General features: G+C 29.5%; 2 protein-coding genes across 2 annotated transcripts in view; one reads left to right on the top strand and one right to left on the bottom strand.

The window, feature by feature from the left end:
* The window catches only part of sl (small wing phospholipase C gamma 1), a 72,202-nt gene that overhangs the window by 26,088 nt on the left and 25,785 nt on the right, over window positions 1–20,329 (top strand). Inside the window, exons 13-15 of the mRNA XM_067045861.1 lie at window positions 2,778–2,911; window positions 3,392–3,573; window positions 3,711–3,888. Coding sequence (XP_066901962.1) covers window positions 2,778–2,911; window positions 3,392–3,573; window positions 3,711–3,888 — 494 coding nt within the window. The remainder of the gene's footprint in view (window positions 1–2,777; window positions 2,912–3,391; window positions 3,574–3,710; window positions 3,889–20,329) is intronic.
* LOC106680177 (uncharacterized) lies at window positions 2,282–12,068 on the bottom strand. Its single transcript, XM_014419694.2, has 4 exons — window positions 11,963–12,068; window positions 11,729–11,806; window positions 11,073–11,255; window positions 2,282–5,677 (listed from the first exon to the last, which is right to left on the bottom strand). The coding sequence occupies exons 1-4, from the start codon at window positions 11,966–11,968 to the stop codon at window positions 4,835–4,837; spliced, it is 1,110 nt and encodes a 369-aa protein (XP_014275180.1). The 5' UTR covers window positions 11,969–12,068; the 3' UTR covers window positions 2,282–4,834.

The raw sequence follows: 20,329 nt of genomic DNA, 5'->3' as shown, positions 1-20,329 counted from the left end.
AATGGCCCATTCTTCAAAAGTATTCTCAAGCAATGACAGCCCTAAAGCTCTCATACTTTGGTAGCTCTGGTCCACACCGTCTTTCGGCATATGCCATGATTTTGGTTTTTTAATCAAATATAGACTGGAATAGGGCATCCGGAACATTCGACAGCTGCTTGGCAATGGACCAATGCTGCAGTGGAGCTTCCCATTAGCAGCGGGTCAGACCCAGTCCTCGATATCTCCTGGGTGCATTCAACATTGCCGATAAGGTGTTAGCAGGGAACCCGATGATGGCCTTGATACTCCTGCGGATATTGGTATCAATGTCCTCCAATATCTTAGGTTGTATCTTTGTAAGGGGCACAGTCTCTAATATATTGAAAACATTCTGACATTGTAACTTTCATGAATTTGGATTCGATTTTTGCGCTGTTATCTTTTTTTTTTTTTTTTTTTTAGCTGTAAAATCTCAAATTCACAAAGCCCTATCAACATCTTAAAATACTCTGTTTATCAAAAGAAAAAATATATATCTATTCTCAGTTGAATAATTTTGTAGTCAGTTCTAACAATTCATAGTTTATATTCAGTATCATTGAGCAAAGAAACTTCTGACTTTTTTCAAGTTCTTGAAGAAATTTTTACAAAAACTAAAAATTCCATTAATTTGATGCCTTTTTTATCTCTGCGACTGTTGACTTTAAAAAAAAAAATGCTTAAAATGATTTTGAGATATTTAATTAAAAGTGAAAATAAATCACTTTTATTTCCCTTTCCCCTTTTTCATCATAAGCTGAAGTGGGGAAACTCTTGGGATTTTTACCGGTTATTACTGGAAGGATAAAGAACAATTTATCGCAAGTTTCAACTTTGTAACTTTTTTATTTGGATGTTAAGGCCAATCACCTAAATTTATTGTTCAATTTGTGTTGCGGAGCATTAATGGCTATTGTTGAATTTCAAAATATTATGTTCTATTTAACCGAAGACAAGAGTTTTCTTATCGTCAAGTTAGGTTTTTTTTTTATTATTTATTTTTTTAGTTCATTGTGTAAGCTATGTAGTAAAGAGGTATGAAGATAGTGGAACAATTGAGTACATTAAGCAAAAAGGCATCTAAACAAGTTTAACCACTGGTTTTGAAGAAATGTAGAGATTGAAGCTCTGATGAACCTAGAAATAAGTTCTGGAGATCTAGTTAATATAAGTCACATTTCAACTGAAGCCCAGTTTAGTGAGATGGCAATCAGGTATGGGCTAAATTTTTGAGCTCTTCATGGTAGGGTACCTCTATGGAAACCATTCATTGATGAAACAAACTCCATAAAGTACCTTGTTTTTGAAAGTGAATGTTAAAATAATCTGCCATTTTTGTGAAAATGTCATATTTTCTGATGAAAGCAGGTTCCTCTGCCTTCCCAATATTTTTGGGTCTGATGTTTGGGAAAGAATTGACATTTCCTCTCGCAGTCTTGCTTTTTTTTCCTTTATCCAGATCTTCCTCAATCTCTCATTATTGGTCTTACTGCTCATTTGAAATGAAAAGGGAAAAATGAAAGTACTCACAGGAAAGAGGTCTTCCTTTGAGTCTAAATATTTAGGTTTTATTTTCATAAGATACCATAATTAATGTTCCTATCATATACCTAATGTTTTTATATCAATTGAATTGTTTTTTCCAAAACCCATCTAAAATATATTAGAGGAGGGGGGAGGGGGTGCAAACATGAAAATCAACTTTGTTGTTTTGAATAAATGATTTTATCTTTTTACTGAAAACTTACATTATAATCTCTCCTATTAAAAATAAAACTAATTAATTTTTAAAAATTACTCTAAGAGTGAACTAAAAGAGTAAAATTTAATATTCTAAATTTTTAAAACTGTGGGTAGTGTGGAATAAGAATTTTGAATGAAGTTAAAATTATTTTTGGAACTATTTTATTTTATAAAATGTTTCATAAGAAACCATCCATAATCAGCTTCTAATAGATGATTGATGCAGCTGAATAGGATTCCACATTAAATTGTTTTTTACACTATTTCTTTGGAAAATCTTTTGGATTAGAACCCATTTCTTTGTGACTTAAAACTATTACATCTGATCTCCATGGGTATTGGGATAATGTTTCCACAAATGTATGTTATCACATTAGCCATTTTGAATTTGAGAAATTTGTGTTTAGAAACTATTGGCTTAGGTTTGATTGAAGATTATACTGGCAGTGAAGATAAAGAGATATCCATTGATTACACGATTAGGGCATTCAAAAAAATAAATTTCAAGTTAATAAACTTGTGATCATTATAAGATGATTTATTTTACATAGTAACAAGCTCAGGCATAATCTTAAGTAGGATACATATAGATAAACATATTTTTGGTTTAATGTTTATTTAATTACAATATTGCAATTATACAAATCTCTCTCTTTATCTCTATGTATGTATATATATATTTATAAACTTTTATTTTTTCAATTTAAAAGCTTTTTAATTTAATTATTATACAACTGCAATATTTTGAATAAATAATTTTCTTTTTAATGCAACAACATGATATAGTAATGATTAATTTAAAAAATATATATTTTTGTTATTGTTTCTTATTCATGTAACAAAAAAGGTTGTCTTGGTTCTATTGTGGCCAGAATTATTTTTATAATCAGTCTGAGAAGACCAATTGTTCCAAATTAAACTAAGTATTTGTGTATGTTGTATACAAATCTATTTTAATTTTCAAAACAGAGTATTTTGTCTCAATTTTTTCTGTTTTTCCCCCAGGAGACAAGGTAAAGTGAATCATTGCCGCATTAGATCAAAACAGGATAGAGGTCAAATAAAGTTCATGTTGATTGACAGTACATGTTTTGATAGCCTCTATACGCTTATTACTCACTACAGGTCACACCCTCTGAGGAGTCAGGTATGTTAAATGAGAAGAATATTCATGTTGTCTTCAGTCAGTGTTTTGTAACCAGTACTAGTTATACTACAAATTAACTTTCTGATTAGTCTATTGTAGTTCAGAGTCGTTCATAAAACTGAAAATGAGGTAATGTTTTCTCATGATTACGCAACATTATTGCAACTCTTCCATCAGTAAATGAAATTTGTTGTGTGCTAGTATTCCTGACTAATTCTACAAATTTTCGGACTCTTTTGGGATTCTTTTATTATACTATATATTAAGTTTCTATTTTTTAGTTTCAATATTATCAAGTATGAACATTTTACATTTCAATATCAAACTTAATTAATGCTTTGTAAATATTATTATTATGATTTTAAATGTTTCCTATATCAACAAATTATCAAAAATATTTTTATATCAACACAGTGTATTTTTGTAATTATTCAAAATATTTTAATATCTATCAACACTTTGTATTTATGTTACAATTAGGAATTTCAAATCAAACTAACGGAACCTGTACCTCAGCCTACTAAACATGAGGGTAAAGAATGGTATTTACCTAATGCTTCACGTTCATATGCAGAAGAGTTATTGAGAAGAGTTCCTCATGATGGTGCATTTTTAGTTCGTCCTAGTGATAAAGATAACAATGCATATGCCATTTCATTTAGGTATGAGGTTGTTATTAATCATCTGTTTGTGGAATCATGTAATGAGCAAACATTTTTTTAGACTTCAGAAATATGATTTACTTATTCAAGTTTTTTCTAGATGTAGGGCTTATCATCATATTTTTTTCTTTTCATAGGGCTGAAAAAAAGATAAAGCATTGTCGTATAAAAATGGAAGGTCGTTTGTATACAATTGGGACTTGCCAATTTGAAAGTTTGGTTGAATTAATCGGTTATTACGAAAGGCATCCCCTTTATAAGAAAATTAAACTTTGGTGTCCTGTCAGTGAAGATATAGTTCATAGAATGGGTTTGGTAAGTAATTTTCTTTAACAATATGGTTAATTTTTTTTCATAAAGAATAAGTTTTCATAAAGAAAAATAATTTATTGCATATAAACAATAATGGTGTTTAAAAAACAAAAATTTAATGTTTAATTTGAGTATATCTTTCAAATTTGTAAAAATATTACCTCTATTTGCATAAAAAAGTCTAAATTTCTCAGTTCTATCCCTACATAACAAATTGAAGTTAAATTTTATTGCCTCATAGTTTATTCTTGTAGACATGATTGACTTAAAACTATTAATTGTAGTAAAACTAGATATTTTGGTTCTTCAAATATCAATTTGTTCAAGGGCTCAAAATTTCCTTATTCGTCAAATCTTTATAGTCAATTAAATGTACTCCTATAACTTCGATTTCCAATTTGCTTGGTTAACATTTCTGACATAAGACCCATTCTCAAGATCTCTAATAATAGAAGATATTTTGATGATAAGAACAAAACCTTACTTTTCAATTTGTTAGATATTTCCTAATGTTACTTTGAGTAATATTGTGGATCTTTATTAAAAAGTTTTATTAGGAACAGATAACAATTTTTTTTTTTTAAATTAATAAGAAAGATGTTGCAGTTCTTCCTTTTCCTCCTTTTTTTTTTTTGTAGAAAATAAACATTAATTACATTTTACAGTTTAATATTTCTTATTAAAGATAAATATAAATATAAATTCAGTATGTTTTAATTCATATTTATGTATAAAAAATTGTAGCATATTTTCAATTTAATGTTTTCTCAATAAGTTTTATATACTTTTTAAATAATCTGGCTTTTAGTGTTTTCCTTATTAGAATGTAAAATTGTATCACTTGAAAATTTATTTGATTCCAATGATTGGTACTAATACATGTATAGAAAATACATGTATTGTGGCTGTAATAATTAGTTTGTGAAATGTCTATAAATACAAAAATTATTTATGTATACTGTCTTGGTATAACTGGATATTGAAATCCCTTTGCAGATGTTTGTATGTGCCTATCTATGTGTTGTTGTACATCTCTTGCAATTCTTCGAGTATTTCCAAACCATTGCCAGGGATTATAGAAGTTTTGGGATGCATATATTATTGTAGGAGGTTTTTCACTGTACCCAGGAGTATTTTCTAACATTGGAACATTTAAAAATGGTAAATTTTGGTAGGAAATTACGGGAAGATACATTTGACTTGGTTGTAAAGGTGGCAAAACCTCTTCTGACAAAGGAGCTGATTCTGCAGCCTCAGCACTTTGTTCATCCTCAGTTGATGGTTTATTTTCTTCATCTGTTTGTTCTGTATCTTTCCCTTCAATGGAAGACATTGTACTTGATTCCAAGCTATTTTGTGCTTCAGATTCTGTTGAAGAAGTGGTGCTTTCTGAACTAAATGAGGGTGTTTCTGAAATGGCATTTGATGATTCTGAACTGCTTTCAGTGGAAAACGTTTCTGAGGATGAATCACTTTCTTTAGATTCCTTTTCTATTTCACTACCGATATCTGAACCTTCAGTGGTTGATGATTCACTGATTGCTTCTGTTGATGAAGTATTTTCAGTTGTTGCTTCAGAATTAGATTCTGATGGTTGATCACTCGTATCTGCCGTTGTACTTTCTGTACCACTTTGGTTTCCTTCAGAAGAACCTTCACTTGTATCTTCTGTTCCTGTTTTGCCTTCTTGAACATCATCTGGGTTTGCTGGTAACCAGTGAAACTCAACACCAGATTTTGAATTGGTTTGTCTTGCCTTATCTTCTGAAGCAGGTGATCCTCCTTCTTCATACTGTAATAAAATAAATTTTTATAGTTAATACTATTATTTGTATGACATGAGATGGTTAATACATAGGAGAGAAATGTAGAATTGTAATAAGAAATATAAATTATAGCTAATCGCATATCATATATTCTGGTAGCTAAAAGGAGCAGAAGTAATGACTATAAAATAGTTTTACATAGAATCCTTGCATGTAGAAAACTTATATTATAGTATTTAATATTTACAAAATTGCTCTAGATCAATATAATTTTGACAATATTAGGATTATTAAATCAAAAAAATACTTATTTTTTTTTTTTTTGTTAAAATTATTTTTACAAGCCACTCTTAACTTAATTTTGAAAGCACTTGAATTGATAACTTTAGCAGCTCCACTGGACTAGAATATAAAAATTCAATAACTCTCTTTAGTGATGATCCACACATAATTTATTTACACACATTATTTCACTTTAGAATGAAAAATTAAAATATTATTTCTTAAATTCACTAAATATAATTGCAAAGAGTTAATGATAAATACATGATTGTTTTTATTGATCACCCAGTTATTCAGTTAAGGATATTTCATTATCTGTTAATGCTTCCCATTTATTCAAAAATCATTTTATATGTCTTTTGTTTCTGTGCTAATATTTTCTACATCTAGTGATACTATGTGTGTGTTTAAAAGCAAATAAAATATATGCAGTTTTCTCATTTTTACATAGTGTAATTTTTTTTAATCAAAATTATAATAAATATAGGTATCTTTGAGAACAAGCAAATCGGTATTTAAAGTTAGAATGTTGTAGCATTTTTTATTTTATTTATTTATTATAATTTTTATCATAAAAATATTATTTTGTTTTATTTTCTTAATTTATAATCCATTAGATTAATTAATATGGAAGATTAGTAGGTATATTTATTGTGATTTGACAATCTTATTTATTTTTTAAAACTCTGGGTTGGAGTTGTTTCTTGTTATTAAATGCCCTTGCATATAACTTTAAAAATTTAAAGAAAAAATTACCTCAGAGAGCTACTTTTTACACCATTCCCATTATCCATTATTAGAATGACAATGTTATTTTTGTTCATTGTGTTTTACTTGTTCAAGTGTGTAGAATATTAGTTACAGTATTATGTAACTGGTCCTAAACTTTTGAATAATTCAGTACATTATTCAAAGTAAAACAAAAAGCATGTATCATTGAAATATATGTTAAAAGTCTATATTTAGGATAAATTAACTTGTGATTTTAAAAGTTATTTTCGAAAATATTTTTAATTTATGTATTTAAAACTACTTCTAATATCTTTTCTTTGAATTATTTCAAAATGAAGTTTAAGTTGGTTTGTTAAGTTATTAAGACTGGAAAAGTATTCTTTTTTTTACCATGTGAAATTTTAAATTCACTTGTTTTTTTCCTTTCTTATGAATTTTAATGATAATTAGTTGTTTTTTTAAAAACTGTTTTCTAGATAATCTGATTAATTAATTACATTATAAAAGTTTATCAAATTAAAATATCAAGATTATTATTCCTTTGATGAGCTGAAATAGCTCTATTCTTTAGTAGATTTGTTTAACAAATTTTATTTGATAATGTGGAAGATATAGAGTAAATTCAATTGATAAACAATTAAAAAATTTGTCTTCCATTTTGCACTTCCATTTGCAAAATTCGGCTTATTCTTGTGTTTATTTTATTTGAATATAGATTTAATGCTTGTTTTCTGCTATGGAAGTAATTAAAAGCTAACTTTCATTTACATTTTACAGTAGGGCCCTGCCTATCCGAATCGGCCATATCTAGACCACGCAATTATCAGAAAATAAATTTATTTATATTTTTTATTTTCCCTTAAGTACTTTTATTTTTGTTTACAATACACCAATACAAAAGTATATTACTTAACGTTAGCGTTAAGAAATTCGTAATTTTATTTATGTAATATACGATTCATTCTTTTAAATTTTTTTTTTTAATTTGAAATACATAGCTATGTGAATTAAATCATATCAAATATAATTATATTCAAATATAGTTATTTAAAATATTATATGCAAAATTGGTAATTAACAAAAATATATGAAATTCTTTAAAGGAAGACATGCATATTTGGAAGAGTGTGAGCTTGGCTGATTATAGTTTTTGTGAAAATGGAAATTACAATTTCTCATAAAAGCCCTCTCTTTATTCTGTTTTGTTTTTCATAACTGTTTTAATTAAGGATTCGTGTCAAGAAATTGGTTTAGTCTTTTAAAGTTTTGTATACGGCTCGTCTTTATTGGGTTGAATGAAGATGAGATTACTATCCACGGTCAACGATTGTAGGTAAGACCAAATTTCGTCCGATGTCAAGTGAAATTTAAAACCTACCATTTTAAGTAATAATTTTGTAGTCGGGAAAAATACACCATATAGTTCAAACTACGATATATTACTGCTACTTCTATTTAGGATAAAATTGGGCAGGCCCTCTGCGTCCTTTCTCTTGCGACGTTCCTTATTGTGTTAATTACTAAAGTTGTTAAAAAAAAAAAAATGTGTATCAAAACTAAATTACATACGACTAGTTGGAAACGTTTTGGTCAAAGATCAGTAATCTCCGGATGGTGATATAATGGAAATACGTAAATGCAAGTATTTATTAATGATCTGAAGAGCTGTTTTTAGATCACAGTGTATAGAAAAACCTATTGTTGGCCATTGCGCAGATCCTATCCTCACATATGATGTCAAATTTACCTTAAAGTTATTATGAACCGAAACTCTATAAAAAATAAATAATTTTCAAAAGGTGGACGGTAACAAATGGTTATTTTCTTTAGTGTAGGAAATCTTCAAAACTATGGCTCAATCATTGGTTCTGATGAATTTTTACGAGAAATACTGCACACGGACAAAAAAAAAATAATAAGAATAAAAAAAAAACACCGTCAAGAAACAATGTAAGAGGAAAAATTGTGTGTTGTACTATATAACAAAAATGAATCTAGTGTATTATGTTCATAAATAAATAATGGTGTATAAATATACTCATAAATAAATGGTGTATTGTACTATATAATAAAAATGAATCTAGTGTATTATGTTCATAAATAATAAACAATATTGGAACTAATTGTTGATTATCCATATGAATAACATAGCCAACTGCCTGGGGCCCGTATCTTCTAGGGCCCAGCGGTGCTTGCGAAATAAAATATTAAGGACGGCTAATTTAATTTATACACGTCATCTAATAAGCTTATGAGGTACATGGTACTTATTTTTTCTTTAAAATAAAACTCAATTGTACAGACATAAATAGCTGTTTGAACGCATTCGAAATAAGCTTCACGCACTTCTTGGATCACTTGGAGAGAGGCCTTGAGGTGCATTTCCTAGGGTCCTCTACATGGCTTAATTCGACCCTGGTTGGGAATGGTGTACCGAAGGCTAGGTTTTTCTTTAAATACACTTTATTATAAATTGATTCAATAACAATTGACATAATGACTAAAATTAGTTAAAACGCTTTAGAATTATTGTAGGAGTAAGTTAAACCGGAGTAAGTAAAAATTTGGGTTAAGTAGATTATAGATTTTTACATTTTACCATTCAACAGAATAACTTACCTACCAGGTGCCATAACTCCAAATTCCCCCCCCCCCCCAAAAAAAAATCTGCGAGTTAACAAAGATGTTAAAGTGCTTGAAACCTCACAAAATCACCTTTTAATTTGTATGTTTTTTCCCTATTTATATCATACCTATTTACCCCAATTTTGCGGGACAAGTCGAAATGTTGACAATACATATAATATAAATATTTTATTAAGAGGCCATTAGCAGTCTGAAATGTTAGTAGACATTCGGGTGATAAAATATCAACTAGTGGTGAAAATTTATAATGAATCTGCGTGCGAGGTTACTCAAAAGTTAAATTAATGAAGTTTCAGGATCCACTTACCCAGGTTTACATTGTTAATATTATGATTTTATTCTGTCTTAAAAAATGTTGCCATTGACAATACCTTTTAGACAATCCTTACTAATTTAATTAATTTTAAAATACAGAGTACCGAAAAAAATAAAAAAATATTGGTGGTTATGAAACAGTTAATCCGCAATGCCGCGCGTCAAAAAGGTATTTTGGCTAAGTCTAATTCGATGAGTGACCGTGACGGTGTTGACCGCCTGTTATTTGTTTAAGTTTACTCTTTGTGATGGAATTGATATTTCCTTAATGTTAACGACAATTGAGATTTTTTCTATCAAAAGTCAATATATTCACTCATAAAAAGTTATTATTATAAAATTATTGTGGGAGTATCTCATATATATAAATTAAACTTTTATTCAAACCTGTTCAGCTCTGGAAAATTTAAATTTTGAAATAAACTGTCAAGAAATTTAAGGTTTCGGTCATGAAATAGAATTAAGATATATTTTCAGCTATTTCGACCCACGTTGGTCCATCCTCCACACCTTTACCGATCACAATAAATAGTTGAAACTATTTTTCAATTGTTTTTTTCTCCCCAACCCTAATAGTTCTCGTACGGTTAATCACACATATATTTGTTTATGATATGTTATAGAATTTTTTATGTTTAGAATTTTAATTTGTTAATAAAAGCTTTACTTCTGAGAAGTGAAAAACTCATTAATTGAAAAGGATGTTGTAAAAGATGCGAAAAAAAAAGATTTTTAAGTTTTACGATTCCTTAGAATTTTAATTAACATTTTTAAATGGGTTAGTTATTAGAGAATTATTACTATTAATTTCTAAGTTTTGACTGTTAAGAGCTCATTAATTTGTGTACATCACTTCATCACTTATTTTATCTTTATGCATGCAAAGAAATAGCCTTTTATAGTCTCAAATAGATTTTTTTCGAACCCGTTTTCAACAGGTAAAGAACTTTTTTTTGCCAGTTTGATGTATGTCATTCATATATGTAGTATTTTCCTTCATCCATTTTTACTTTCCAATAACTTAATTTTGAAAAAATTAACGAAAAAAAAAAAAAAAGCGACATTGCCCGTTTTTCTCCTCGTAGTCTTTAATTATTTTATGAATCAAATTGGTTGGTTAAACTTATGATTACAATTATTCCCAAAAGTCGGAATTAAATTATTAATGATAGGCGAATTTAAGAGCCCTATCCCTTTATAATGCTCATATAAAAAATTTAAATTATTGATTTTATGCTCCCAAAGTCTTAATATCTAGAAGAAACAAAAAATATTTAGTTCATGTCGTATATAAAGTATGTTGTAATCTATTTTATTGCCTATCATAATATGGTATTTTCGTTTTGATACTATGGACTTTTTCTAAATTTAAGATTTACTAGAAAGAAAAAAAAATATCGTTGTCTATGAAGATCAACTATTTATATTTTGTGATTTGGTTATTACCTTTACATCTGCCCTGAATCCGCCTTCATCGGCCGTGTAAGTCACCACCCTGAGGTCTCCTGTTGGTTCTCCTACCGAATAATGGCCATTAACTGTCCCGTCTTGTTTGGTCTCTTCTTGGCTCTTGATGTCTCCTGTGTCTTCGTCTCTGACGTAGTATCTGAACTGATAATTTTGAGTGTCCTGAAAACAACAGTTATTGTTAAGTGTTTCTTTTAGTGACGGAAATGCTACATTAAAATGTTAATTGATATGCAGAAAATTGTTGACTGGGTAATATAAAACCGAAGTATGCTAAAACATACAATTCTTTGCGTTATTTTTTTTTCTCCCGGGCTGATCTTGGACAATATACCCTTAGTTAACCTCCTTAAATAACTTTTTTTTTTTACAATACTTTATTAAATTTTTTTTTTTTATTTCGTACATCAAATTATAACTTAAAGAATGATATAGTTATGATTCAATGATACTATTACTGAAATATTGGGATTACAATGACTCCATTAATAAAATGAAATAAGACTCAGACATTACTAGGCCTCACGTCTGCACAATTTGAAAATTGGAACATGCATCATTAATTCAGCCCATGATTAATATATATTCATGCAAATAAAAATACTGTTGTATTATTTAGTTGATCTAGTTATTACCGGGTTCGGATTGTCATCATAAATATCCTGCGTCGCTACTAAAATCCATGAAGCTGCAAAACATAACCACTTCGACACCTATATTTAAAAAAGAAAATGGATAAACTCATATTGTAAACTATTTCTATATACCGCATTTTTTCAACAACTTATTTATTTTGATTATATTATTATATGTTTTATTATATTAAGTTACAAGTTAATGATTTGTCCTGAGACATGGCAGTAACTCACCTGCATCCTAGACCTGATTTGGGTTTTTGACTGGATGCATGCTGTTTATATTATATATTGTCTGGTCCTTCTTCTACCCCCTCCTCCTCTTCCCCTCCCACCCAACCTCGGGCTCTATTGGCCATCAGTTTTTTTCCTGAAAAAAATTCTGAATGATTGACAGAGGGATAATTGCTTCTTATGTCGGCCTGTTTTTCTTAATTTTAATAATGATACCTTAAGAGTTCATTAGTACCATGAAGTGTGAATTCTAACTTCTCTTAAAAAAATGAAACAAAGGGAAAAAAATTTATTTTTCTCTCCTTATATCAATCGTTTTAATAATTTTAATCAGGGGTTGATCTGAAGAGGAGGGGAGAGGATCTCGATTGCCCGCACCCTGAGTGGGGCCCCGCTCCCTAAAAAAAATGAATAAATGACTATTCAAACATAAACACAAAACATTACTATTTTAGGAAAATTTTATGGTTTAATAGGGCCCTCTTCCCCTTATAGGGTATCCCATACCATGCAAATCTTCTGACAGCCCCGCCCTAACCAAGGGAGGCCACGCAATATTTTACCGCCCAGAGCCCAGTACCGCAGTATCGTATTGTCCTGGACTGGTCTAGATCCCCTACTGATTTTTATTTTACATCTATAAAAAAATACTATATACTGAGGTTAGTTATGTTTTCATTCTAGTGGTAAAATCTTCATTCACTCCCCCCCCCCCTCCTCAATGTAGTGCCCGTTTTACAAATAACTAATTAATTACAATAGGTTTAGAATAATTAATCCTTTTACCGGATTCAAATTTTTTTATAGGTGTGCATACTAACAGACAATTAAATATAGTTTATATTTCTTTAGATAAGGAATGTAAAAGATTTCAATTTTTTTTTTAATTTGTAATAGTTAGTAATAGGAATCCGTCATTATTCAGCCATTTTCTATCGTACCACATTCGCTTGGATGGCACGATTGGGGCGCTCATTCAAAATTTATGCAATTAGAGTCCTTTTGAATGAGCTCTCCAATCATATTGTTTAACATAACTATAGAAAATGTATTGACATGTTCTACTGTAATAATATTTTACTGTACAAAAAATAAAATAAAAATGACGGAGTCAGAAACAAGGAATTTTAAAAAGTGAATTAACTTGTGTCGGTTTTGTTTTTATTAAATTTGTTTGTGGATAATTTTTCTTCCTTTCATTTTTGAATTATTTTTGTTAAAAATTATTTTTGTAGCTTAAAAATGAATTAACACAGAACTTACACCATTACTCATCATTGAACTTCGTGAACTACATCCGATAAATATATATGGTTCAAGTGATGACAGGTTTACGACGAGTAAAATGGACGTATATAGTTGTTTGGCTTTGTTACGAATTGGGACCGAAACGTATGTGGGGGGACTGCGGATTTGGGATTTCCTTGCGGCCGATGGACACATGTTTATACAGCGGTTGCTGATAGAATCAATTCTTTTATTTACTTATTCAATTAAAGTTATTACATAATGGATAACAACAAGTAAAACTTGTTCTTCGAGCCGTCTAATTTTATTAATAAGAGTGCCTCTCTGTATCTTTTCTGTTTTAAAGTAAACTTTAGTTACATTACATAATTGACTTATTAAGGATGATTCCTGATTGATGATTGCTTCCTGAAGATAATTCTAACGCGGTATTTTGTATAACAAATTTTGTACTTTAGCTATCCCACTGTATTTCATGAAAATGGTCCGAGTAGTGGTCGAGAGTATGTTTTTTTAATCATCGATGAATATTGAGTTGAAATATTATTCATATTGTCTCGAACCTAATTATAGGCTTTACATTTTTTAAAATCTCTCAAGATCTTTAACATTTTATTCCTAAATTATCTAAAGAATAATTTTTATTATTAATTTATTTATTGTTATTTACAACTTTATAAAAAAAAAAAAATATATACAACAAGTAAATTTGCTGTAGGTGGTATAGTGACATGATACAAATATGTGGAGAATCTACCCATTGGTAAAACTCCAAATAAAAGAATAATAAAAATAGATTTTATCATAAATCTAATTTTAGTTGTATATAATTATTTATTTTATCAAATTCACGACTGTAGGTAAATATATCAATGGCTTACTTCACAGTGGTGCTAAGCATATTTCCACTAACTTGATGAAAAATATAATTTAAGGTTATCTGTTTTAGGAAAATTATAACTTTTCAATTAATTTTCTATTTAAGAGAGAACCTTTAATTTTATTTTATTTTTTTTTTTTGTAACTTTAAATTATCATGTAAGGACCACCAGGGCCCTGTTTCATAATAAAGTACAAACTAATACTATGAGTCTTGTAGATTTATCTTAATTCAATTACACCGACTTTTACAATAGTAACTTGTACTTTAGTATTTTTTAATTCCTGTAGTATCATTAATAGTCATCCCTATCATGAAAAAATAAGTATTAATATTATTACCACACTAGTTTCTAAACTTGTACTATGAACTAATACTATTAGCTTTCATTATGAAACAGGGCCCTGACCGATGTGGTATGGAATTAATAAAAAATTGCATTTTTAATAAAGTTAGTGGAAATGTGCTTAGCACCACTGTGAAGTAATTAATTGTTACAACCACGATATGATGTAGGAACAAATCTCTTGTCTTTAAGACATGTTTAGTGATATTAATTGTAATGATTTTATAAAATAGTTTAAGAATTATTTACGGTATGGATTACCGTAATGGTACAGGGACGTTTTAACAGTTCAAAAAAAAATATGTGAAACGATTCACCTCCAGTATTGTGTAATAACTAAGTGGGATTCGGTAACCTATAAATATGCATGAACAGTAGCATATCCCTTGAAACTTGCGTCTTTTAATTAGTTGCGTATGTAACGGAACTCTTTAAAGTGCAGATTTTGGAGGGATGAAAAAAAAAATGTTTTTATATATGTATATTTTATCAAACAAAAGTGAAATAGCATTGTATAAATGTGTTATTTTTTAATGTTTCGTTAGAATATGTATAATTGGTTGATAGTTTTTACCAAATTTCAACCCAAGTAAATAACCTTCTTGATCCGACCTTTATTTTATTTTTTTTTCATTTATCTGTTCTTCACCATATTATGAATGTGTTTTTTTAATTTTCAATCTGTATATATTTTCAAAAACAAAAAAATCTTCCCAAATTTTACCTTACTTTGAACCGCATGCAGCGGGCAATACCAACCACTATTAACTTGGATTTTTGATTCTGTTATGGAAAAATATTGGTAGCTCTTGTGTAACCGTTGGTCCAGAACCAATACTTTCTAAGTAAATACTCAAACCAAAGGTTTTCGTGAGTTTCAAAGAGATTTTTATGTGATATCTACTACAAAGCTTTCAGATTCGAGAACCGATGAACATTCTTCCTTACAAATTCTACAATTCTAGAATTTGGAAGTCAAAGCCAATTGATTAAAATATAAATTATCAATACGTGAAAAACTATAAACGTTAAAATAAAAAATAGTTTGATTAAAAATAAAAATCACTTCGGAATTAATTTTATCTTATAATATATAAAGAAGGTCAGGGTTGCGGTCAAAAAGAACAATTTGTTGGGCTTCATTGGGGCCGTTCAAGATGTCAGCTAAACAGACATTGACAATAAATCGGAAGCGTGGAGGATTATTCTGTTATAATGTCTGTTTAGTCATCATCTTGAACAACCTTGATGAAGCCCTACAAAGTGGGGCGAAACGTCGAATAATGAATAGTTGAAAACTACTATATTTTGATCTTTTTTGGCCGCAACCATGACCATCTTCATCACATTTTAAATTATACAGTCAACTATTTATACATTATATCTTATAATAATACTCCTATTTCTCCTGAGAGGCGAAATGTTATTGTGTATCTCCTTAAATACATTAGTAGGTCGTTAGTGATGTCTATAAAAAAATTAATGAAACTTAGCGTAGTGGTTCGGTGCCTTTCACGAAAGGCTAGGGCTCTTGACTAGTATATTCAGTCCCATGTAACTATGAATGTCACCACACAGAAAGCTCTTTCATCTGCACTTGTAAACATAAAGAAATTGTTATAATGTGTTTTCAGAAGAGTCGAGTTTCATTCAGATGTGGAAGGTACCCGACTACTATGCCAAATTTAATAGTTTATAAACATTATTAACAATGCACTAATATGATAAAGGATGTATGCAATAACATTCCGTGTATTAGAAAAGATCTTATACTCCTAAGATAGGGTTATTTCCGCATTCGCCTTTTTTTAAAAACTAAATTAAATTCAACATTTATTTGTTGAGATTGGAATTATCCTCCCCCCTTAATATAATATAATATTGCTTTATTATTACAATAATAATTAAAAGGGACTGTGTCCTCTGCCTCCTTTCAACCAACCTTCAGTTGTCGGTGTATTTCATGAGAAAACAAATGTGTTTTCGTTTACCCATAACAGCGCCAAACCAAACACATAAATTCGTCATTTAGCTTACATATCATTACTTATTATGACATCTGTTGTTAAATTGTAGTTGAACGACATATACCTGACCCATCTGAATATCTTGTATTTGCAACCTTCTATCAACTTAACTTTAAGACCACCTCAGTTCTGTAATTTGTTTAACAGTCTACTGAATTTTTTAATTTCAAGCGAGTGTTTTTTGGGTAATGCATTAGGGTCTTATCATATTTATGATAACCACGTATTATTATTCAACGTGATTTAAATATATAATATATAAATGAAAATATTCTATTTTCGAAATATTGCTTTATTTTGATTTTACATATAATTTAATGGCAAACCAAAAAAAATACGTCCATCAGAAAGTAAAACTACTGCTGTCAACTTCCATGAATTGAAGGTGACGCCCGAAGGATCTCTTCCTAACATTTCGTGGGTTCTAAAAATGAAAAAAAAATCGGTTTTATGGTCGTGTGACTGCCTGTCGATTCATTTAAACATTTCGAAATTCAAGCATATTAGGATCCATATATATGTTTTCGGGGTGCTGAAAATGGAAATGAAATCGATTTTGTGATCGCGCGATTGTAAATCGATTAATTTTTACATTTTGGATTTCAACCATATTGGGGCCTCTATATATGTTTCGATGTGTACAAAATGAAAAAAAAAAATTATAGTAACTTTTGAAATATATAAGTGGCCCACAATATTTCAGAAATCCTATAGGTTAAATCGATATGCAATCGCTTGATCATAAAATCGATTTTATTTTCATTTTCAGCACCTCCGAAAACATATATTGGGACTCCAATACTCTTGAAATCCGAAAAGTTAAAATAAATCGATTCGCAAGTGCGAGATCTCAAAATCGATTTTATTTTGATTTTCAGCACCCATGAAAACATATATTGGGACTCCAATACTCTTGAAATCCGAAAAGTTAAAATTTATCGATTTGCAAGCGCGTTATCATAATAACGATTATTTTTTCATTCCCAGCACCTCTGAAATTAATCGATTGACCTGAGAAAACATAATCATGGCCATATTTCAGATATAAGAAAAGTTAAAATGATTCCTGTTCGGCCCTAACGATAGTAGAATGGTAGAACCACCGAATGCATTTCCCTAAACTTAACTTGCTACTCAGTGCCACTTTTTTTTTTTTTATAGAGGAGATCGATGAAGGAATTGTTCAATTTTTAGGAATCTATGATCAAAAAAGGCTATTGGCCACTGGTCTTAATGCTATTGTAGGGCCCTCCAACGTTAGGACAGGTTTTAACTTAGCCTCTAAGTACAAGAACTCCAGTCGAGTATTGAATTTTCAGTTCTATCAATGTTATGAAAAAATTCGAAAATGATTTTTTTAAGTTGGTGTATGAAAAGAAAAAACTTATTGACCATTCTTGCATAGAGTACTTTTGTTTTACGTAAAATAAGTCTGTAATGAAAAACTGGCGACGAGCTGCATTTTTTCATACGAGGTTTGAAAAATTATCTTATGGATAATATTTTTTGCTTATATGTAGTTTTATTTATCTTGTCTCCTTTTGTTCTCATTTTCTTATTCATCCTACACTCAAATTTTCTCTTGGCTCCTTTTATGAATTGTGAAACCTTCGACTGATCCGTCAGTAAATTGTCACAAATCAAATTGTAACCCCATTGCATTTCCCATCCCTTATGCTTATCGTTTTGGAAATATTAAGATTCTCTTAACTTCATTACTTCTTGAAGTGAACTGTTATTTCATCATATAATTATTCAGTTAAATTTTATTTTACTTTAAAACTGTATTTATCTTATTTATTATTTATAAGGACCATTTTCCCAAATAGTGTCAAACGCCTTCCGAAGAGTATTCCTTCCTTGAAGGGTTTCCCGGTTATAATTTCGTTAACAAAAGAAATATTCTAATAAACTAGAAAACTGTATCAACATTCGAGGTTAGTTTATAATTTGATTAAGTAACTCAAAATTTATAAAAAATTAAGTAACATCGAAATTTTATTCGTTCACGTTGCTTAGACGCAACCTTTCCGGTTCGTTTGATCTCTTTCAACGTTCAACTCATAAGTATTCCATTATTTTCTTAGGCTTTTTTTTTCGTTTGGTTATATTTTCCCCCAGTTGCAGGCGAAACTGACCTATGTTGTAGGTTCTGAAATCAATCACTATTCGGTCGAGCTTTATCTCTCAATGTGAGAATGTGAATCCTCCACGTATTTTTAGTGGAAGTCATTTTTAAATGTATTGGCTGTTTGATCAGAGCGGAAAATGACTTAAAACAAAAATACCAAGTGGAAGTTTCAAAAAAGCAAAGCATTCTGATTACATCGAAATGGATAAATAAATGTCATTTATTTATATATTGCATTAAGATGGCAATAAATACTATAATAATTCTATTACAAATTCGAACATTATTAGTTCATTTTCCTATAATCTTGCATGTTTTATTTTATCCAACTATCAAATTTTACATGATTTTTTTATTTTTCCCCTTTCATGACTTTAACAATAGGTATACTCTGTATATGGCAACAGTTATTATTTTAAGATTTTCTTTACATCCAGATGTGGAGTATCTCTACAATATAGAAAACAGAAGAAAAAAAAACTGTCAAGTAAATAGGCTAGTATTGCTCCCTCTTTATCTTTACTGGGTTGGTAGATGCGCAATGATCTATATTTCAAGGTTTAAAAGGAAATATTATTTTTTTATAAATTTGATTAGTCGTTTTAGAATAAAATCTAAGGGAGGACCCCTGTTTGAAACTTGGGAGTCAAGAAAAATGCTTTTGCGCGTAGTGGAGCAAAAGTATTGAATGGAAATTGATAACCAGACCATGTATTAACGTTTCGATCGATTATGCCTGAACACAAATTCAAATACAGACATATTAACTGGTACTGATTTGTCCCTTGATGTCCGAAACGTAAAATGCAAGTAAAAATATTCGATTCTTATGGCATTAGTTTTTTTATCTTCTTCATGAATACAAAGCTTCCCTACCTTCTGTAGCAAAAAGATAAAAACATTTAGAAAGCCATACTAACCTGGACTTATTTATTTACTAGCATTGAATTATTTATGACTAAAATTTTGTTTTTAACCAAAATATTATCATTTGTCCACACAGTGCACCATTTTGATTCCTTAATGACATACAAATTTGTCTTTTGGTAGAACATTTTTGGGTTTTGTCTAGTTAAGGTCTGTATTTGACAGTAGGTCTGTATTATCAATGAATCTGTAGGTGAAATTAATCAGGGGATGAAGGTGGTTGGAGCAGAGTGCTGACTGCATTCAGGAACACTATGATATCCAAGAATCATGTGCCTTGATCTTAAGTCCACCAAAGGGCCTATCATAATTTTTTTTAATGATAGTTGTGATTTTTAAATTAGGTTATTGTAAAATTGATAAATAATTAAACATGTTTTGAAATCATGGGCCTTATCTCTCTCTTAGATTAAAAATTGTTCTCGATTTCTACCCATAACAATACAACTGAATCACTGCAAGATTGCTGAATGAAAGAAAATAACTTGTCTCGAGATGAATACCTGACTTGCTAGTTATTTGAGAATTTGTTTTGATATTTGTTGACTTCCAGACAATGTTTCGTGGATCAGGGGGCTAATACAGCACAGTGATTGATTAGAACCAATGGTTAATATTTAGTGATATCTGAAGCTAAGTATATATTCTCTTGCATAGTAACCCCATGCAGGAAGAGTTTATTTTAAAAAAGTGTATACTTACTCCATGCGAAACAGCTTACTATATGTATGTAATGTGGTGTTAACATTGCATGTGTAACAGTAATATATGAAATATATATATATATATACATATTTATATATATATA

Source organism: Halyomorpha halys, unplaced genomic scaffold, assembly GCF_000696795.3.
Source record: "Halyomorpha halys isolate HHAL.00 unplaced genomic scaffold, Hhal_1.1 Scaffold249.1, whole genome shotgun sequence".
Classification (NCBI taxonomy): Eukaryota; Metazoa; Arthropoda; class Insecta; order Hemiptera; family Pentatomidae; genus Halyomorpha; species Halyomorpha halys.
This window is presented reverse-complemented; position numbering and strand designations above follow the sequence as displayed.